The sequence below is a fragment of the Salmo salar genome, chromosome 15 (assembly GCF_965601325.2).
Source record: "Salmo salar chromosome 15, fSalSal1, whole genome shotgun sequence".
In the NCBI taxonomy this organism is placed as follows: Eukaryota; Metazoa; Chordata; class Actinopteri; order Salmoniformes; family Salmonidae; genus Salmo; species Salmo salar.
In genome coordinates this window covers 94,592,122-94,613,889 of record NC_138305.1, presented here as the reverse complement: position 1 = coordinate 94,613,889, position 21,768 = coordinate 94,592,122, and the positions used below count along the sequence as shown (strand labels likewise).

At 43.0% G+C, this 21,768-nt stretch overlaps 3 protein-coding genes across 5 annotated transcripts; 2 read left to right on the top strand and 1 right to left on the bottom strand.

Annotated features, from left to right (window-relative positions):
- The first annotated feature begins 2,303 nt into the window (after positions 1–2,303).
- Positions 2,304–6,925, top strand: pink1 (PTEN induced kinase 1). Its single transcript, XM_014146827.3, has 8 exons — positions 2,304–2,766; positions 3,017–3,295; positions 3,572–3,678; positions 3,811–3,993; positions 4,713–4,876; positions 5,133–5,260; positions 5,403–5,633; positions 5,864–6,925. Exons 1-8 carry the CDS (start codon positions 2,410–2,412, stop codon positions 6,143–6,145), a joined length of 1,731 nt encoding a protein of 576 aa, XP_014002302.1. The 5' UTR covers positions 2,304–2,409; the 3' UTR covers positions 6,146–6,925.
- Positions 6,926–7,086: 161 nt separating this feature from the next.
- Positions 7,087–14,859, top strand: agmat (agmatinase (putative)). Its single transcript, XM_014146832.3, has 7 exons — positions 7,087–7,583; positions 7,877–8,079; positions 8,394–8,442; positions 9,141–9,336; positions 13,692–13,871; positions 14,025–14,109; positions 14,199–14,859. Exons 1-7 carry the CDS (start codon positions 7,267–7,269, stop codon positions 14,273–14,275), a joined length of 1,107 nt encoding a protein of 368 aa, XP_014002307.1. The 5' UTR covers positions 7,087–7,266; the 3' UTR covers positions 14,276–14,859.
- On the bottom strand, positions 14,420–21,740 carry djc16 (DnaJ homolog subfamily C member 16). 3 transcript variants are annotated; one of them, XM_014146787.3, is made up of 15 exons: positions 21,541–21,740; positions 21,071–21,254; positions 20,748–20,814; positions 20,150–20,474; positions 19,771–19,955; positions 19,593–19,697; positions 19,277–19,435; positions 18,928–19,058; positions 18,569–18,749; positions 18,187–18,369; positions 17,855–17,931; positions 17,546–17,626; positions 17,362–17,451; positions 17,024–17,194; positions 14,420–16,388 (listed from the first exon to the last, which is right to left on the bottom strand). In XM_014146787.3, the coding sequence occupies exons 2-15, from the start codon at positions 21,247–21,249 to the stop codon at positions 15,899–15,901; spliced, it is 2,424 nt and encodes an 807-aa protein (XP_014002262.3). In that variant the 5' UTR covers positions 21,250–21,254; positions 21,541–21,740; the 3' UTR covers positions 14,420–15,898.
- Positions 21,741–21,768: the final 28 nt, after the last annotated feature.

The following is a 21,768-nucleotide window of genomic DNA, read 5'->3' as shown; positions in this document are numbered from 1 at the left end:
CTGATGGGTTCATGCTGATTGTACGGAGATTGTGACAGCCGGTTAAATGGCATCCCTTGAGAAGGCAAGAACAAGATGTATGTCAGGAGAAATGCAGTATTATCACAAGGAGACGTATACTTGGAATACGGAGGAGCAATGGAGGGAAAAAGAGAGGCAGAGGAGGTCTAAGAGAGAGAGGGAGGAAGAGGGTGAGCTTGAGTCAGTTAAAAATGGTGGGAAAAAGGGAGATGATTTGTTAAGACGAATGGTAGAAAGTGTAAGCAGAGTGAGCTGAAGACAGGAGGAGAAATGGAAGTGAATGAGGGTGAAACACCTGATCTGATAGTTGTAGTGAAGTTCTCTGAGCCCTAGGCTTGCACCAAGGGTCAGGATAAAGATGAGTACATATTTATTTAAAAAATGTTAACCCATTTGTGGTTTCAGGGTGTGTGAAAACAGAGTTGGGTGCTGTGGAATCGGTAACCAGAAGTGGTCTTGTGATAATTGTTTGTGTTTCTGCTGGTCAGTGGGAGAAGGCTCTCTGTGTTAAACAAATGGGGGCAAGAAATGTGAATTGTTTTGCTCTCAAGAAAAGGCCGCCATTGAAAGGAGTGATTACTGAGGTAGCGGTAAATGTAAAAGTTGACCAACTGAAGGGGAAGATTCCCGGTGTTTGTGATGCTCGTCGTTTGGTGCAACGCAGACAGGGTGGCGTGAGTGGTGAAACAGAACAGTCATTGTCTGTTCTTTTGAGTTTTGATGTTGATTCTTTGCCCGACAAAGTGATGTTAGGATATATAAGGTATCCTGTACAAGCTTTTGTGCCGAATACATTACGTTGTTACAGGTGTCAAGCTTATGGGCATCTGACAGCAGTGTGTAGGAGGGAGGTTCCTAGGTGTGAGAAGTGTGCAGAAGGGCATGAGACAAAGGAATGTGTAGCATTGGGGAAAGTAGTGGTATGTGTTAAATGTAGGGGTGCCCATGGGGCTGGGGATCAGAAATGTCCCGTGCGAGAGAGGCAGGTTGAGGTTTCCAGGGTTAGAATAGTGCAGAAGTTGTCATATGCTGAGGCAGTGAAGAAAGTTGATAGATGGGTCAAGGGGGAGGGATCCTGAGAGGAGTGGTGAGAGTAGTAGCACTGTACCAGTACAGAGGGATAAACCAACAAGTGATATATGTTTGAGTAAGATTGGATTTTTAGCATTTATAGCAATGGTTATCAACTGTACTGCAGGGAGGGAACGTAAGTCGCAGAAAATGGAGGTTGTGGTGGCAGCTGCAGAGAGGTATTGGGGTGTGCGAGACTTGACATCAGAAGAGTTACAGGGTGTATTAAGTAATGGTGTCCCATCCTTTCAGGTTGTTGACCTGAGGGATGACTAAATAGCACTTGGAAAGTTCCTCGGCGTACACATCACGGACAAACTGAAATGGTCCACCCACACAGACAGTGAGGTGAAGAAGGTGCAACAGCGCCTCTTCAACCTCAGGAGGCTGAGGAAATTTAGCTTGTCACTTAAAACCCTCACAAACTTCTACAGATGCACAATTCAGAGCATCCTGTCGGCTGTATCACCGCCTGGTACGGCAACTGCACCGCCCACAACCGCAGAGCTCTCCAGCGGGTGGTGTGGTCTGCACAACGCATCACCGGGGGCACATTGCCTGCCCTCCAGGACATCTACAGCACCCGATGTCACAGGAAGGTCAAAAAGATCATCAAGGACAACAACCACCTGAGTCACTGCCTGATTCCCCCAGCTACCATCCAGAAGGCGAGGTCACTACAGGTGGATCAAAGCTGGGACCAAAAGACTGAAAAACAGCTTCTTTCTCAAGGCCATCAGACTTTTAAACAGCCATCATTAACACAGAGAGGCTTCTGCCTACATACAGACTTGAAATCATTAGCCACTCTAAGAAATGGATCACTAGTCACTTTAATAATGCCACTTTAATAATGATGTTTACATATCTTGCACTATTCATCCCAGATGAATATACTGTATTTTATACTGTCTATTGCTTCTCGTCTATGCCGGTCTGTCATGGCCCATCTATATATTTATATGTACATATTCTTATCCCATCCCTTTACTTAGATTTGTGTGTATTATGTAGTTGTTGTGGAATTGTTAGATTACTTGTTAGATATTGCTGCAATGTCGGAACTAGAAGCACAAGCATTTCGCTACACTCGCAATAACATCTGTTAACCATGTGTATGTGACAATAAGATTTGATTTAAATAGCGGAGCAGTATAATGGAGTTGTACTCCAGTCGAGTAGGTGGCGGTAATGCAACATTTATTGGATGCCAACAGCCGTTAAACCTCATCGAAGAAGAAGTGGTGTAACGTTATGAACGACGAGGACTGACGGAGAAAGTAAAAACAAAGCGAAACTTACATTTTTTGGTAAAGCATGTCTGTAAAACATGCCATCAGCCGTGGGGTAGAGTTGGGACGGTCTGTTATCCAGCTAGGTCTCCTCAAACCTGCTGGTCGACTTGCAGCAAAGTTCCGAGGTGAGCGTCTTCGTGTAGGCCAACCGGCCCGCACCGTTCAGCCTCAGACTTTCCTGCCAGTTCGGTACCGATATTTCCGCATGTCGTTGAGGGGTCTTGCTGCACAGCTGCAGTCCGGTGGTTTCAGGAGGTTTGGGGGCAGCGGCTCGCCAAGAAACAGAGCAGTGTTTTTGGCTTTCGGTCTCGGTGTGGGGTTGATCGAACAACAGCTCGATGATGATCGAAGGAGTGCTGCGACATGCCAGGAAATCCAGGTAAACAACATGGATGTTGACAACAAATTGATCTACAAGTGCTAGTAATCTACAATGTAAAATATTTTATTGATATGTTGAAAAAACTGTGAGTCATCAGTTTTTATCTTTAGTCTTGACAGGAATATCACATTTAAATATTACATTTAGTCAAATAAAAGAATAATTACATATCTAATAATAATTTACTAACATTAATAAAAATGTGTTATTTAATCTTAAAGGCCTACATTTCACCTCTTTTCTAAAGGCTGTGTTTACCAAAAAGAACTGCAGTCCTCTCAAGTCCTTCACCTCGGGCTACAAGCTGGAGGACTACGTTATTGGGAAGCAGATAGGAAAAGGCTCCAACGCTGCAGTGTATGAAGCTGCGGCACCATTCGCTGTGCCCAGGGACAGGGAGAGTGACCGGTGTTCCCTAAATGACCAGCCCAGTGACGATGGAGAGGTGGCCAATGGGTCTCTGAGGAGCCCCTCCAGCTCCCTGTGCATCTATCCTCTAGCTGTCAAGATGATGTGGAACTTTGGGGTGGGTGTCTGTCAAGATAATGTCCTTTTCCCCCGAAGTGTGCACTTGTTCACTTTCCTTCATGGATTTAAAGTGAAAGGACTGGTATAAGAAATTTGGTGGAAACCGTCTAGCCCATTCTTACACCAATCTACACTTCAGAAAAAATGACAGATTATTGGGGCACAGGGAGAGTGTTACTTTTTTAATTGTATTTTTTATATTACTGTAGAATACAGGCTATGTTCAGCGTGCAATTGGCATAGTAATAAGACTGTCTTCCCTGTTCCCCTGCAGGCTGGTTCATCAAGTGAGGCTATTCTGAGATCCATGTCCCAGGAGCTGGTCCCTGCAGGCCCTCTCGCCATGAAACAGGAAAAAGAGGAACAGATTGCACTAAATGGGTTAGTATCAGCAGTCAGTCATAGCATCAACTTACTTTCAATAGACACAAAATAGCCCAACATATTTTGAGTGTTTTGCCATGCATCAACAGAGTGCATTGCAAGTTTTATTTCCGTTGGTCTGTTTTGCAGGTATTTTGGGGAAGTGCCCAAGAGGGTTTCTGCCCACCCCAATGTGATCAGGGTGTTCCGGGCGTTCACAGCGGACGTACCCCTTCTACCCGGTGCCCAGGAGGAGTACCCTGATGTCCTTCCAGCCAGACTCAACCCTGAGGGCCTGGGCAACAACCGTACCCTGTTCCTGGTCATGAAGAAGTAACGATAATTCTCCCACATCCATCCTGTATCTCAGTGTCCCAGCCCCAGATTAACTTGTGTCATAGAAAATTACACAATTAGTCATGCAATCCTGCGTTTTACTCCTTAAGGAATAGTCTCTTGTTATATGCTAGTGTTTTTTCTAACCTGATACAAACTTGTCTTTGTGTGACTTAGCTAAGATCTGTTTAGGTGCGGCTGCAGCATGTGAGATCCCGTGGGGTTTACTATCTGCAGGAAGTCAGCTGTGTGGAACCTTGCAGGAAGGAGCACATTATAATGTGAACTGTGACAAAACGCAGTTAAACGGTTGAGCCCTCGTGCTATCAACCTGGGGCTATCTTAATCTGCACAGACAAACCAATCGCCTTTTACACTGGTCCACCTGATTCCACACATCTGCTAAACTGCCACGTAGACAAGAGGTTGTACTTTTTCTGTAAAAGCAGAAACCCGACTATGTTTAAGCTTTCAACTCTGAACCATTCTTGGTAATGGTTGATTCCTTCATTTTTGCTAATCTTATAATAAAGTTGTTGTTATAGGAATCTACAGTCTCTCTCTTCATATAACATTTCTGACAGTCAACTCTTGGACTAAAAAGCATTTGTTTTTTTACCAGACCGGACCATTTTGTGTGCAGATTTGTCCATCCCAGTAGTTATTTGTTCACCCAACCTAGTGTATACTGATCTTTCCTCCCCCTGTTTCCATAGTTACCCATGCACCCTGCGTCAGTACCTGGAGGTGAACGTGCCCAGCAGGAGAGAGGGCTCTCTGATGGTGCTGCAGCTGCTAGAGGGAGTCGACCATCTGTACAGACAGGGCATCGCTCACAGGGACCTTAAGTCAGACAACGTGCTCCTGGAGTTTGACTCAGGTCAGAGAGAGAGAGCAACAGGGCAAGCTCAGGCATGGTATCTTGAGTGTCATTAAGCTTTGCCATGTTTTTTAAAAGTTAAATATGAAATTAATTTACAAAAGACATGGTCAGAATTCTGTCTTGATGTTTTTTCTCTCTCCAAACGCAAAATGAAGATATTTACATGGCATGTGATACTGATTAATTAATTAATGCTTATCATATTAGTTTTAATCAAATAATCCTATTGCTATTTGGCATCTCTATTGTTCAGAGGGCTGCCCCCGCCTGGTAATCACAGACTTCGGCTGTTGTTTGGCTCAGAGTGACTCTAGTCTCCAACTACCCTTCAACACTATGTGGGTGAACAGAGGAGGCAACTCCTGCCTGATGGCACCTGAGGTAAGCTATCACAAGAGAAATAGAAAACAACAACCTATACAATCAAGATTCATGCAAGCATTGTCTCTTGTGACAGACTGTTAACATAAATGGAAACATTTTCCTGATTTTGGGATTAAAATACACCTCTATCTCTCTATAGGTTGTCACTGCAGTTCCTGGGCAGGGTGTGGTTATTAATTATAGCAAGGCAGATGCATGGGCTGTCGGGGCCATTTCTTATGAGATATTTGGCCAGGCCAACCCGTTCTATGGAGCAGGTGGACTGGACAGCAGGAATTTCCAGGAGATCCAGCTCCCTGCCCTGCCTGCCTGTGTATCTGCTGACATGCAACTAGTCGTCAAGCTGCTTCTGCGTAGGAACCCCAATAAGGTACAGAGTCTAGTAAGGAATTAGATTATATGGCCACCACTTCGTTGAAGGGTATGTTAAAAATAATTTCCTAATTTCTCAGGGATTCTCAGAGTATTTGTGTGAGAAACAAGATGAAGTTGTTCATTATGCAGTACTCTATTCACTACGTAAGGGCTTGGTGATTAGTATTGGAAGTCATTATGTACACTATCAGAGAATCCCATGCTCCTATTGTTGTTTCTCTGCAGCGCCCCAGTGCCAGAGTGGCTGCCAACATGCTGCATCTGAGCCTCTGGGGAAGGCGTGCCCTTGCCAATCAGGACAGCGCTGGCATGAAGAAGCTAGCTGATTGGCTGCTGTGGCGGTCTGCAGTGGTGCTCCTGAGGGGCTGCGCCCCGAGTGGGAGCTCGGTGGAGGTGGAGCTACAGAGGTGCTTCCTGTCTAACCTGGACCTGGAAGACCTCCGATTGGCTGTCAGCTTCCTCATGTACGGACGAGAACAGGGTAGAGCCAGCATCATGTCGCGTTAGGTCCTCTCAGTCTAACCCACAGACATATATGTCTAACTCTGGTCTAACCCGTTGAGTTTGAATGTAGGTGAACGTAGTGCCAGAGGTGGAAAATGGAATAAAAAAAAAATAAAAAAAAAATGGAATAAAAAAAATCTAAATAGTTTCTCTCCCCATTTCCACCCCTGTCTATCGAGCTTTCAGGAAACAAATATAAGCACTTTTTAATTCATGCTAAGACTAGACTCCATATGTTGGGGGGTTGAATTTTATTTTGGGATTTTTGCACTTTATGTCCAGTTTGGACCTGGTCAATGACATGCTTGAGGTTTACCCCTTTGTTTGGTTTGTGTATTTTCCAAATCAACACATTTTATTTGAGTTACACCACTACGGTCTCATATAGACTATTCCATAGCCTCTGTGAACATGTTTTGACTAAGACCATGAGGTAGTCAATGTATTTACTGTATGTCAAGGATGATATTATAAAGCATCTAAATATCTCCAGATGGTTATGTAGCAGAATATCAGTTCAGATTTAATAGCAATACCAGATCACTGTATTTCACATTTTGAGTTAAAAGTCCTTTATTTAAATAAAATGAAAGTCCATGCATGCAAAAATTGAGTCATGGGACATTTTAGAATATAGTCCTATAAAAATTACAGAATGAGTTTTGTCTCTGACAACAAACACTTTGTAAAGCTACATTTTGAATTGTGAGGATGTTTTTAATAAGCACTGGATGTAGTGTAAAATACATATCCAAAGATTATAATAAAGTGTTAGTGTTTGAACTTGGTGTTTCCTTGAGTCCCTAGCGTTGATAGCAAAATAATATATTTCATTATCTAGCAAAGATTGTACGCTGATAAATAAAATGTATTTCCCATCACCCCACCTCCCTTTTATTGCCTAGAACGTATTTGCCTGTCAGAGAGATCTGACTGTCCACAGATCTCCAATCATATAAACATGATGAAAGCATAGGTCAGAACACTAGCCAATTGCCTGTCGAGTCAATCCATGTACTTAATAGATCCGTGGAACTGTAAACGCAACCCCAAAAACAAGCCCCGGAATCCAGAAGCTGAAATCAAAAGTCGCCAACAACTACGCCGTTATATCTATTGAAAGTATGCTGTCTCTTTTGAAAACGAGTCGAATTGATATTCGGGGAACGTTACGGCGGTCATGCATAACAATTACCGATACTTTTTCTGAAGTTTCAGCAGTGTGCAACAAGACACTTGACAGGCGACGTCCATGTTTCACCCCTACACGACTTTGCTCAGGAATGCGCTACAATGTCCCTCCAAGCGCCGAATTTGTAGCGAGGGTCTCTGGAATTGCTACAATGGGCAAGTTACCTTACCAAGAGACTGCAGATGGACTTGATGCAGCATTTGTTGGTGTTCCAATCGATACTGGTACTTCCAACCGACCTGGGACAAGGTAGCCTACTTCTGCACTGATCTATGCAAATACTGTACAATACTGTACTCGTACGAGCATAGCAGGCTGTACTAATTTATTTGAAATCCATTATCACATTTGCAGTAGATGTACATTTTTGCCTTTTATTTTCTATAACAAATTGCGAGTCATATTTGTCCATTGTAGTATAATGTACACATTTAATTTATGAATGAATCTAGTGATTGTTCAGTTGTGAGCATGTGTCAAACTAATTATGATTGTTACAACCAATGTTATTTAAAAGTAGGACAATGCATGGTCCTTTACAGATTTGGCCCCCGTCAGATCAGAGCCGAGTCGGCCATGTTGAGGGCCTACAACAGTGGCACCCGGGCAGCCCCCTATGAGTCTCTGATGGTGGCTGATATTGGGGACGTCAACGTCAACGTGTATGACCTAAAGGACACCTGCAGACGAATCCGGGAGGCCTACCGTACAATCCTGGCCACGGGCTGTATCCCCCTTACTATGGGTGAGGAGGAGCACCCATTTCTACACTATGCAATCTGAGATGTGAGGAAAGGGATTTTGGACATTATAGCAAATGCCTACTAACTACATTTCAGCAGTGATCGATATTCCTTTCAGATGTGCCTCAAAACAACACCTGCTTCTTCTTTCTCCTCGTCACACATTTAGGCCAACGTTGAATGATTAATCTTTGCCCTGCTTATGAACCTGACAATTATAGTACAAAGGTTACTGTTACAAAGCTTTGGCATGACACACTAAAGTTAAGGTGTATGTTTAACTGGATAGGCTACATTGTATTCGTTATTTTAACAGGTGGTGATCACACCATAGCATACCCTATTCTCCAAGCAGTTGCTGAGAAGTAAGTAGTGTATCAGTAGCCCTACATTTGTAAAATGCCAGAATGACTAGAATACATTCAGGGCCAGTTTCCTGGACAGATTAAAGGACAGGTTTGCAATTTTTTTAAATGTAGATGGCACGTTATAGAAGTGTTCAGACTTTTTTTTGCGATTTCACTTGGTTTTGAGAAACTTACCCCACCATGGATAGACTTCCTCATGCTCGTTCTGCAGTATCGGTGTGCGAGCATGCAAGTGTTTTCTTGTCCCCCATTGTGCTGATAGAAAGTACGTCCATGCTCGCACACAAAAAAGTATCGTTGAAGTTCAACATAATGGAATGTAAATAGGCAGAAGTTCGCAATGACACAATTTCTACAACATTTAAAGACCTGCATCACTATACTGAGAGCATTTCAGTTTCTAAAAGGACCTATGTGGGTGTTTCTGGAGCCTTTGTTCATGTTTCATCACTGCCCCGATACTGCGGAATTAGCCTGAGGAAGTCTATCGCCGGTCAGGTAATTTTCTCAAAACCAAGTGAACTGGCAAAAAAAGTGTCTGGACACTTCAATAACATCACATTTAACGTAACATTTAGATTTGGTAAAAAAAATAACACTTTTAATGGATAATCTCTGTTTAGCTCAATTTCTGGTACAGGACTGGGCTGAATCAATGTTTGTGAAACAGTACATTTGTATCCTGTGTTTGTCAGACACGGCCCTGTGGGTCTTATCCATGTGGATGCTCATGCCGACACAAGTGACGTAGTCCTAGGGGAGAAGATTGGCCACGGGACACCCTTCAGGCGCTGTGTGGAGGAGGGCCTGCTAGACTGCAAGAGGGTCGTCCAGATAGGCCTGCGTGGTACAGGTTACTCACCTGATGCCTATGAGTGGAGCCGAGCACAGGTACTCACTTCACTGTGTGTAGATGTTGTCCTCACCTAGGGCGACACAAACATTCACAAAAGTAAAAAAATAAATAAATAGGTCAAATAATAAACATTATATATGATTAAAATAACTCTCTATGACCCCGATTCCGACCTGAGTTAACTGCACGTAAATGGAACGTTATTCCTTTTTTATGCACTTTGTTCTCTCTGTGTATTCTGACCTTGAATTGAAGGCGTGGCGGAGGTGTGTCTGCAGATACGCTGTATTCTGATCTTGACTGTAACGTTCGTCGTAAGGAGTGGACCAAAATGCAGCGGGTATATTGATCATCTTCTTTATTATTGAAGGAAAAACACTTAAACAAAACAAACGACGAAAACAGTCCAATAAGGTGCACAGACTATACTGGAAACAACCACCCACAAAACACAAGTGAAACAAACCCCAACTAAATATGATCTCCAATTAGAGGCAACGACAACCAACTGCCTCTAATTAGAGGTCCTACCAAAACCCCAACATAGAAATCGAAAAACTAGATAAACACATAGAAATAGAAAATGTAGACCATAAACCAAAAAACCCGAACCACACAAAACAAACACACCCTGACCAAACTACAATAACAAATAACCCCTTTTACTGGTCAGGACTTGACAGTACCCCCCACCAAAGGTGCAGATCCCAAATGCACCTCAAAACAAAAACCCCACAAAAAATAACCCCAAACTTAAAGGGAGGGAAGGGAGGGTGCCCCCCCCCCCCCCCAATCCTCCAACTACGGAGGTGGCTCTGGCTCCGGCCTTAGTCCCCATTCTAACCTGCCCACCCCCGCTGAAGGCTCAGGGCTGTAGACCACTGCTGGAGACCTCGGGCTGAGGTGCGTCGCTGGAGACCTCGGGCTGTGGGCCATCTCTGCAGGCTCCAGGCTGTGGGCCGTCTCTGCAGGCTCCGGGCTGTAGGACATTGCCGGAAGTACTGGACGGGGAACTGTCGCCGGAAGCTCTGGACGGGGAACTGTCGCCGGAAGCTCTGGACGGGGAACTGTCGCCGGAAGCTCTGGACTGGGACTGCGCACTGAAGGCCTGATGCGTGGGGCTGGCTTTGGAGGCGCCAGACTATTGACACGCACCTCAGGGCTAGTGCGAGGAGCAGGAACAGGCCGTACTGGACTGGGCAGGCACACTAGAGGCCTGATGCGTGGGGCTGGCTTTGGAGGCGCCAGAACAGTAACACGCACCACAGGGCTAGTGCGAGGAGCAGGAACAGGATACACTGGGTCTTGAAGACGCACTGGAGGTCTGGAGCGCACAGCCTGCACAACCCGTCCTGGCTGAGTTGTCACTGTAGCCCTGCACGGGTGGAGTGCTGGCACAGGGTGAACTGGGCTGTACTGAGGAATGATGGCTGCCGTGCATAGAGCAGGCGCAGGGTAGCCTGGGCCTAGGAGACACACTGGTGGCCAGATGTGCTGCGCCGGCACACTTCTCCCTGGCTGGATGCCCACTCTAGCACGGCACTTGCGGGGGGCTGGTATCGACCGCACCGGATTGTGCGTGCGGATGGGTGAGACCGTGCGCACTTCCGCATAGCACGGTGCTCTCCACGCCAAACGCTCCCCACGGTAAGCACGGGGAGTTGGCTCAGGGCTCACCCCTGGCCCAGCCAAACTACCCGTGTGCCCCCCCCCCCAATATTTATTTTGGGGGGGGCTGCCTCCTCCCCTCCTGAAATGGAGGATATAATGCCTCATACCTTCGTCGTTCTGCCTTTGCTGCCTCCAGTTCCTCCTTCGGTCGCCGGTACTCCCCAGCCTGCCTCCAGGGTCCCTTTCCATCTAATATTTCCTCCCATGTCCACGACTCCAAATATTTATCCTGCTGCTCCTTCTTCCGCTGCTTGGTCCTCTTTTGGTGGGTGGTTCTGTAACGTTCGTCGTAAGGAGTGGACCAAAATGCAGCGGGTATATTGATCATCTTCTTTATTATTGAAGGAAAAACACTTAAACAAAACAAACGACGAAAACAGTCCAATAAGGTGCACAGACTATACTGGAAACAACCACCCACAAAACACAAGTGAAACAAACCCCAACTAAATATGGTCTCCAATTACAGGCAACGACAACCAGCTGACTCTAATTGGAGGTCCTACCAAAACCCCAACATAGACATTGAAAAACTAGATAAACACATAGAAATAGAAAATGTAGAACATAAACACAAAAACCCGAACCACACAAAACAAACGCCATGCCATGCCCTGACCAAACTACAATAACAAATAACCCCTTTTACTGGTCAGGACGTGACATTGACATCTACCAAAAAAAATCCCGATAGATATAACACTTCTTCATGCACTTTAATTTACAATTTCATAAGAGCTATTGATAAGTGCTAGGTAAATAAGTAATCTGTTTGGATAAGGGAATTGCAAATATAAATGACACTTGTTTTAGATATATTTTACCTTATAATCACTGGAGACAAATGTGAAACCAGTCATATGGCATCAAACTGAGCATATCAACTTTCCCACAGTAAAGTTTATGAAATGCTGTGCCATTTTGCAGAATTTTAATTGTACAGCCTTTTAACTTGCAGGTATGTACACTCTCAAATGTCTTAATTATAGGCTACCCCGTTTCCTATTTCTATCATTTTAAATAACACTATCAGTAGGCCTAATAACTCATATTCAACTGCGAAGTTCCCTTCAGTTGGTATATTCTACATTATCATTACATTTAATTACATAGTTTTGTTTACCTTCAATTGTTTCCTCTGTAGACACCACGTTGCTGAGGATCATAGACTACCACAGTAATAGTAATAATACCCATAAAACTAGTGGTCAAACAGGGAAATGGTTCCAATTGTTTTTCCACAGGGGATTTTAGAAACACTTAAAATAAGGGCTGTGTTTCGGGTAGGCTTACCTTAGCATGACATTTTGATAACTGTGTACAACTCTCTAGGACAAGGTGACTTTTATCAATATATTCACCTGTATTTACCCCCCCCAAAATGAAACGCTAATTACCTGCTAATGTGGCTATTATTAAAAACTTTAAATGCCATGATGGTCTGGACAAGACTGTTCAATCGAGTCAAAGGTAAGGATCTCTAATGTAAGCTAAATTTAGTAATTAATAAATTGGCTACATTTCTTTAAATGGACAATTCTGTGAACTGTCTTGTGCAAGTTTTAAATTGACACAATACCTGTTAGCAAAGGTGTCGTGCAGGAGCTTGCAGGGATTTGTAGTCTCGCAGGACATCTACCTTGATGCTTATTAGCATTTTCGAATCTGAGAGTAAAGAGAGCCGAATATATTGATAAAAAAGTCACCTTATCCTAGAGAGATTTACATTGTTATCAAAACGTCACACCAGGTTCAGCCTACACGAAACACAGCCCTTATTTTAAGTGTTTGTAAAATCTACTATGGAAATGATGGAAAAACTATTGGAACCATTTCCCTGTTTGACCACTACGTTCTATGGATATTATGACACCTCCACTGTGGGGCTCTATTAGTAACAGTTGATAATATAAAAAATGAAACACATATAGGCTAATTAAATCGTTATGGAGCGGAGCGCAGACCGAGCCCTAACAGTGTGAACCCGACACATGGTGCAATACTTGGCTGTGTCATCACACAGTTCCATTGTTGTGCATGCAATAGGAGGGTATAGCCTGCTATTGTACACTATTCTCCCTATTATAAATGTATATACACTAATCTTCCAACATTACCATGGGTTAAAGAACTGAATGTGGCAATTTTCAGAATGAATCAAACCACTGTATTTTTGATTCATCAATATATTTCATGCGCAATATATTAAATGATTCAAACATACATACCTAACCCCAAAATGTTCCTATATAATCTATAAGATCAGAGTATTTTTTAAATCTACCAGTTGGTGTTGAAACAGAGACGAATATATATTTATTTAGATGGCTTTCTTTCATTGATCCCTATTTTCTGAACCCGTTCTCTCAATGTGTTCTAGTCTGTCGACAAAATTCAAATGAAAGGTACAGCGTATTTAAAGGGATGGCTTAAGATAAATGTAGTGAAAACCCTATAGAATGAAAACCACAAGAACATTTGTTCGCCATCAATTGGGAGGGTTTTCAGCAGTGGAATTACATTTATTCAGCGCTCGCAAGGGAACCACGCCTGCAAAGCCCGTTACGCCCTAAGTCTGAATACCAACTACAGAAAAGGGTTCAGGAAAGGCATGCGTAGGAAAAACATAAATGTTTGTATGTGTTCTCTCTGTGTGTGTTTGTTCTCTCTCTCTCGGTGTGTGTGTGTGTGTGTGTGTGTGTGTGTGTGTGCTCTGTAGGGATTCCGTGTGGTTCAGGTGGAGGAGTGTTGGTTCAAGTCCCTGGCTCCTCTCATGGCTGCGGTTAGGACTCAGATGGGGACGGGTCCAGTCTACCTCAGCTTTGATATCGATGCTTTAGACCCAGCCTTCGCCCCTGGAACAGGCACACCAGAGATAGCAGGCCTCACATCCATACAAGTAAGGAAATACCTGACTTTGTTTTAGGGGTTTTACAGACATTTGGTAGAATATTTAGTTGTTACTGTGTTATAATCCAGATATGAGATGGAGGCAGCTGCTGACACAGAGGGTGGTGTTATGTTTTCCTCTCTGTGTGTGTGTGACGCCCAGGGACTAGAAATCATCCGGGGCTGCCATGGCCTAAACCTGGTGGGGTGTGATTTAGTGGAGGTGTCTCCACCCTATGACACCACAGGTACTGTACTTATCATGACTCTTGTCACATTGAATAATCTGTTTTACTTTCAGTATAATTTCAAACACACAAAAAAAATGTTTTTGCAGGCAATACAGCACTGACGGCCGCCAACCTGCTCTTTGAAATGATGTGTGTCCTTCCAAAGACAAAATATTATGACTAATTATGTGATGAGGTTATGCACATACTTAATCGGAAGAATATCACTTTTACTGAACGGATTCAATATGTAATCAGAGGTTAATCACCGGTGTGACCATATCACACCAAACAAGGATTGGTGAAGCAGAAAAATAGAATGTCTCTGTAACATATGAACATAAAGCATTTATTACACACAGCAAGAGGATATGCACTGTAGCAGAACCTTTGAGACATCTGCAAATCAGATACATTTATTTAGTCAACATTGTACCAGGGATGTTAGTATAGTCATTTTGTAACAAAAACATGTTTATAATCAAATAAACAACAGTATTGAGGAATGATATGACCATGTTATTATAAAATGCATGTAAAAACTAATTTGATATTATAGTATGATGTTAATATATGTACAGATAACATGGTAGAAGGTAGAATATGTACAGCATTTACATTTCCAAATATAAGTACATTATTGTCATGACGACAATATCAGAGTTTAATGCTTATAAATTGGTTTAAGTACAGTTAAGTTGTTTTTTAATTTGCATTTGCTCTGCCCTTATCTATTCCAAAATAAATGTCACATGAAATGTTGTCCAACATACACTATATCATTGCTACATACACTTTAGTCATTTAGCAGACGCCCTTATCCAGAGCGACTTACAGTATACATTGCATACATTTTTCGTACTGGTCCTCCGTGGGAATGGAACCCACAACCCTGGCGTTGCAAGCGCCACGCTCTAACAACTGAGCTCACTGCAGCCACTGGCTATGTGATGTAAAACATTTAATAAAAAGTAAAATACACTAATGTAAAAAGCTTGCAATTGGTCATGTAACAAAAAGCACAATAATAAGGCTGTGTAGATTTTTCAATAATAGCCTATGTCTACATGAAGAAGGATAAACATGAAATATTATCTGCCAGGGGAAATGGAAGGCATTGTAGTTCCATTATATATTGCACAACAATAAGCCTTAAGTTCAGGAAACGATCAAAATGGTCAACAAAATAGATCTAGTAGAGACATGCATCTCTATTCACAGAACTGACCAATCACCATTGAGACAGTGAAGCTAATATCAGAGCACAATCTGATAGATTACATACAGGAATAGCATGGATGATGGTTTTAAAAAGGCAGGAGTCTACTTATGACCACAGTGATTAAGTTAGCTCATCTAGAGGTTGTAACAGCAGCAGATATTATAACTATGTAACTGTTATGACAGCATGCAGAGGAAGGGATCCCAAAAGGAAAGTGATCTAGGAATTGTTCAACGGTTGTTGCTTTTAGACCCACTATATTCTGTACCCTCCCTCTATCGATCCTACTTTAAAGTACTTCTGTAAGAAAGAAATATCTGAAGTGCAAAAAAGACCGATCTAGCTAATTCCAGCAGAACATGAGATGGCAGATGAATGTAGTCCAGTTGTCTCAATGAGTCAAGCCAACCTCACTATTGAAAGTCATTTCTTCAAACTATGTCCCAGTGCATGCACTCAAAACATACATTAGCCTCCCCCTGAATATATTGCCATGAGAACACGTTGGAATCTTGGCTTTTAGACACAGATAGCTTTGGTACGTGTCCATTTAGGCCTGAATCCTGACTTTGCATGTAATTAATTTCAAACCTCACAAAAGTTTTGCCCGCAAGTCAGGATGTTCGGTAGGAGTCCTGTTATCTTCCCCCCTATTTGGAGGCGGTGATCTTCTCCAGGCCAGGCAGGGATGTAGTACCTGGGAAGGGTTCCCTCCATCAGCCTCTCCATCCACAGCCCCAGGCAGTCCAGTTTGTGGTGGATCTGCAGTGTGGCAGTGGAGCGGGACCTGGGCATAGACCTGCGTGGTGGGTGGTCCTCTCTGGACCCAGATCTTCTCCCTCCCCCAGTGGCGCCCCCGGGTCCTTCCTCCCCGGTGTAGACAGGCCTGAAGAGGCAGAGGTACTTCTTATGGCCGTTGAGTGCCAGGATGTAGCCCGTGTAGTCTATCTTGTGGCGGGCGCCATCGTCCTCGTCAGTGTCTATCTGCATGGCATCCTGGGCGAACTCCAGCAGTGTCTCCATCCATGCACTGTGCTTGTCCAAGTTCAAGAAGGAAAAGTGGAGCGTCAGGCTCCTAGGGGCAAAAAGAAAGGATATGATATGTTGGTTATAAATATTTTACAACTGCTGGATTCTGTCAACCCCCCAAAGAGGCAGCTTTCCATAACACTCACATATGAATACTCATGTTATAAGTACAATGCTATGTATCACTATATACACCATTACAAAGAGGGTAGTTTGGGTCCTGGATGCTGATTGGCTGAAACAGCATTTCAGCCGTGTGTCTATCAGACAATATACCACGTGTATGGCCCAAAAATACTTGTTTACTGTTCTATTTATGTTAGTAAACTGTTTATAATAGCAATAAGGCACCTCAGGGATTTGTGGTATATGGCCCATAAACCACAGTTAAGGGCTGTATCCAGGCACTCCACTTTGTGCATAAAAACACCCCTAAATGGTGCTGCATGGTCAATCTGACGTCTGCAGTGGCCATACAGCATTTACTGCAATACTGCCTCTGCAGAAGTCAGGATATTCATACTTCTTGCGCTTCGCAGAGCTATTGTGAAGGAAGTTGTCAAGGAAGTGAGTTTGTGTTTATACAGGACCTCCCGCCCCCACCTACTGTCAACCAATCATGTCAATGCGGAGCTATACGGTGCCCTCAAAACACCAGACCATGTGGGATCATGCGCTCACCCAGTGAAAGAGTAGACCTCTTTGGCAAACTTGCTGAGCAGGACGTTCTTGGAGGCGTCCGTGAGCACAAGCACCACGTTCATGTGGCCTGGTCTCAGCTTCACCAGGTTACTGGTGTACGTGATGTCTGTCAGCTCCGTCACCTCCACAAAGTTTTTCTTCGGTGGGCGACTATAAATCACAAAAACATGATAAGCATAGAACCACTCAATTGTATTTATTGCATTGACTGAAAACATAACTACAATCCCTAAAATATGTCAGAGCTAAAAAAATATATATATATATATATTTCAGTCACCGCTTGAATCTTTTCACTGAAGCTTAAAATGTCTTGCCTTGAGGTGCTGCTGCTACCCGGCGATCCATTTTCTGCTGTAGCGCCATCTTTTGCCTTCGGTTTGGATTTGCCGTCTTCACTAGAGTCACTGAAATCACACAAAGCAGGACGATAAGTCTGAACAAGCAGTTTCCCCCAAGGTAATACGTTTGAGTTGCAGAATCACTGGTTCTCCATCTTACCTGAAAGCCTGAACCACCACAGTTCCAAACAGGATGAATAAGGCAGAGAATATCAACGACAGCAGGGGCATCATCTCACGCCTGCAGAAACATATTACAGATATATCTAAATACAAGGGGGGGCTAGTGACAAACTGTGTTAACACTAATCTTGATTATAACACTGATAAGCAGTTATTGACTAGAACATCAAGCAAACAACTGAAGAACTATCATTATTTGAAAGATCTGTTGAATGGCATGGGCCATTTTATTATGTCCACATCTCCATATGTTGTTACCTAACATCGAGAATAAGAGTTAACTTACCAATTATTGTGAAGAACATCATCAATGATTTCAGTGAGGTAATCATAAGCTGTATAGATCCATCGAATGAGAAACATCTGGAATTTAAAACAACATATTTACTGCCTAGTCATAAACTGATGAACAACACACTTACATGATTGTACTGTATTACCCATCATAAAAATGAAAAAAACATTGCAGGTTTGGAATCCTACAAAAGAACATTCCAACAAGTATCTTATTTCTGGACACAGTACTAATTACCACATCATTATCCTTGCTCTTCATAAAGTAGGGCAGCCTTGTTTTTTTACATACAGTACTTTTCAGTAGTGAGGAACTCAACCCACAGAGGCAAACTCATTGTTGAGCTCCGGCAGCATTGCGTCTTGGTTGAGGATGGAGGGGTCTTTCTGCAGCCTCTGCAGCTCATCCAAGAGACGTTGTTTATTCTTATCGGTTCCATTCCAACCGCCCGCCACCTCCTTGTACAGGACGTTTCCTGCCGAGTTACGACGCTCCAGGATGAGCACCTGCGGAGCGAGCACATGAACACACTTCCACATGAGCTTATAGTATTGGGGAAAGGTGATTTTACATTTTTATAAAGTATAATAGAGAGAGGTGTGTGCGTGTATGTGGCTCATTATACAGACACCTCTACCAGAAGCTCTCAAAAAATCCAAGGAGAGCACATTAACAAAGTTCATGTTCAATATGGCATAAACGTACCTGTGGTGGCTGTGTACTGTCCTTGGTCTTCAGCAGAGTATCACACAGTGGTTGTTGCAGTCTTTGGTAGACATAGGCAAATCTCACCACCTCCTGAGTGTTGGTGTAGGCAAATGAGAGGAAGGCCTGGTTTCCTATGGTATAGGACTCCTCATCACCAGTGATCAGCAGGACACAGTACCTGAAAGGCAGATGTTTGGGGACATTAGTGTTCGTTCTGCAGCACTAAAACCTTTAGAGTGTGCTGAATGTGTATACCTCAATTATAGAAGTAAAATAATCAATCATGTCACCTGGCTCTACAGAGATTGTATGTTCACAAATAAATTGTAAGTTCACAAAAGGCATCAGTATCTTACTTTCTGCGTCGGTGGAACTGCTTCACAGGACAAAGCTCATCAAACAGTTTCTGGTTCACCAGTCGAGGGACGAGGAGAAACTTGTTGTTCAATATGAATTCATCAATGACTTGTTTTTTCATTCCTTTAGCCTAGAAGAGGAGAACAACAACATGGCGATATTAATAAAATGCCTTGTATCTAATCAGCTGAATTAACAGTTGTTACCTCAACAAAAACAGCACCTCTAAATATTATCAATAAACATCAGTAATACATATACTACTCGGGTATTCAAATGCTATTTAACTATTCAATTAAACTGTCTGGTGGAAAAGTGGTCAAATCTAGTTAACTGTCTAGTAACTACCTGAATAATGCCTGCAGGCTTGTCTATGCTCTCCTTAAAGACCAGCATGGTGGGGGCGTAGGTGTTAATGTTGAACTGTTTCAGTAGGTTGGCAGTATCTGAGAGACCCTGGTCCACGTACCCAAACTGAACATAATCCTTATAGGCGAACGCAGTCAGCTACGGAAGATGAGAAAAAAAAACCTGTAAGCAAGTATTAGAAAGCGGTTGTCGATGACCTATGTTCCAGGAGGAAGTCAATAAGTGATAGTCAAACCAGCTCTCTCAGAGGTAGTTTAAACTGATGCCAGACTGACTAGTCTAGACAATGGCTTACCTTATACAAGAGTGGGACTACAGGCACTTGGTCAAACAGAAGCACGTGCGGCTTGTTCTGCTCATGCCAGCTGTTCAGGAATTGAAGGTCATTCCTGTCTGTAACCTGAAACATACACACAAAGAAATTATTGTGAATTTGCGAAATCATGTTGTTTGTTGCTGCTGTTGTTATTTACCTTCTCAACCAGTCTCTGAGGGAGCAGGTCCTCCACAAACTGCCTCAGGTGCTCCTTCACCACAGCGTAGTGGAAGAAGGTCACTTTCCCGTTGATGATACCGAGTATGGACGGGGTGCGGTGAGCACCGAGGTGATTGGCCAGACGTCTCTCATAACCAACGTCCACCACACCAATCCCCACACCTAACACATACCACACATAATCAGCCATACAAAGACTCACTATGGTTATTGTTCCTACTTTAGTTGAATGCACTGAATGTATGTTGCTCAGGATAACGGTGTCTGCTAAATTACTAGAACGTAATATTATGTCATATGGATGGTGAAGTCGTTGAGTAACTTTCGTTTGTGTAATGCATTTCGTAATTTCCTACCCAAGGCCTCCAGCTCCAGCACAACCTCTTTCCAGACTGGCTCAATGTGGATACAGCTGAAGCACCAGTCGGAGGTGATTTTGATCAGGTACGGTCTTTTGAAGCTGTCAGGCACCACGTCATTCACATACTGGTTGAAGTGCAGAGCGTACTTGCTGTCAGCAAACTCCTGGCTGCCCTTGTTGCTGAAGGGGAAGTGGAAGAAGGACTCATCGAAGTAGAATTGGTCGTGACCATGACCGTAGTGACCATGACCATACGGCTGGGTGTCATCAGTCTGTCCATACCGGTCATAGTTGGCCCTTTTCTCCTCGTTGGATAAGATCTTAAAGAGTTTGGGTAGAAAGCACATGGATATTGTTACCAGAGGGTGGAGCATTCCTTTCTGAATAATGCATTTCAAATCAAATTTCATTTGTCACATGTGCCGAATACAACAGGTGTAGACCTTACCCTGAAATGCTTACTTACAAGCCCTTAACCAACAATGCATTTTTAAGAAAATTAAGAAAATATTTACTAAATAAACTAACGTAAAAAGAAAGTAACAATAGGCTGCTGAAGTTTTGATGCTGGCGAATATTGGATACACTCTTACCTCATAAGATTTGGTAATCTTGATGAACATATCTTCAGCGCCTTCATTTTTGTTTTTATCAGGATGCCTTACAGAAATAAAGGAAAGACAATGCATCAATGGGCCATTCATTTTTGTTTTTATCAGGATGCCTTACAGAAATAAAGGAAAGACAATGCATCAATGGGCCATTCATTTTTGTTTTTATCAGGATGCCTTACAGAAATAAAGGAAAGACAATGCATCAATGGGCCATTCATTTTTGTAAACAGTCAATAGTCTAGTGCTAAATATATCCACTGAGTTCTGACACCCAGAACAGAAAGAGTAAGTAATGTTCTTACCATTCCCTAGCTAAGCGCTTGTACACTTTCTTGATTTCAGTTTGGCTTGCACTTTTGGTCACTCCAAGAATATTGTATGGGTCTACTTTATTGGCTGTCTCCACTAAGCCAACCAGAAGAAGCAGACAAACAACCACTATACCAGGAAATGTCAAACACATCCTTGTTCTTCTTGCCATGTTCTCTGTCGGGAAAGCAACAATAAAAGTCAGGGTAAACACATCTGTCTGACGGGATGTGTAGGTAAATTAATCTGCATTGGTAAAGGGAAGATTTGAAACATATACAGACCCAACTAGATAACCGTCTAAACACAGCCGTTAGTAGGCAATACCATTATAATTGCCACATGTAAGTTACAAAACAGAACAAATGCATTAAATTGCCATTGACTTGAATTCACCACCTTGCCTTGCAATCAATTTAGAATGGATGGATAGCTAACCTAGCTAGTTAGCTATCCAGATTACCTTGTTGAACACCATGCACGCACCTCAAGAATCTGTCTGGATCAACTGTTCTTCTGCCACATTCCTCAACATTGTCACTGTTTATCTGCGAAAGGAAAGCATGGACAATGTGTAATTTGTAGCATCATCTGAGCTCTCTAATGTCATCTCTCTCCTCCTTAACTGATAACCTGCTGGGACTGCATCCAGTGAGTGCGAATGGGGGACCAGAGACACCGAAGGCATTGT

What these genes read in the sequence shown, in the direction of transcription:
- djc16 (XM_014146787.3), bottom strand. Translation starts at nt 21,249, where the DNA reads ATGGCAAGAAGAACAAGGATGTGTTTGACATTTCCTGGTATAGTGGTT. An exon ending in ACAGTACACAGCCACCACAG is followed by an intron (nt 18,370 to 18,568) that starts GTACGTTTATGC and finishes CTCGCTCCGCAG; the next exon opens with GTGCTCATCCTGGAGCGTCG. An exon ending in GTGGTGGTTCAGGCTTTCAG is followed by an intron (nt 17,452 to 17,545) that starts GTAAGATGGAGA and finishes GTGTGATTTCAG; the next exon opens with TGACTCTAGTGAAGACGGCA.
- pink1 (XM_014146827.3), top strand. Translation starts at nt 2,410, where the DNA reads ATGTCTGTAAAACATGCCATCAGCCGTGGGGTAGAGTTGGGACGGTCT. An exon ending in AGATGATGTGGAACTTTGGG is followed by an intron (nt 3,296 to 3,571) that starts GTGGGTGTCTGT and finishes GTTCCCCTGCAG; the next exon opens with GCTGGTTCATCAAGTGAGGC. An exon ending in CTGTTCCTGGTCATGAAGAA is followed by an intron (nt 3,994 to 4,712) that starts GTAACGATAATT and finishes CTGTTTCCATAG; the next exon opens with TTACCCATGCACCCTGCGTC.
- agmat (XM_014146832.3), top strand. Translation starts at nt 7,267, where the DNA reads ATGCTGTCTCTTTTGAAAACGAGTCGAATTGATATTCGGGGAACGTTA. An exon ending in CTCCAAGCAGTTGCTGAGAA is followed by an intron (nt 8,443 to 9,140) that starts GTAAGTAGTGTA and finishes TGTGTTTGTCAG; the next exon opens with ACACGGCCCTGTGGGTCTTA. An exon ending in ATGAGTGGAGCCGAGCACAG is followed by an intron (nt 9,337 to 13,691) that starts GTACTCACTTCA and finishes TGTGCTCTGTAG; the next exon opens with GGATTCCGTGTGGTTCAGGT.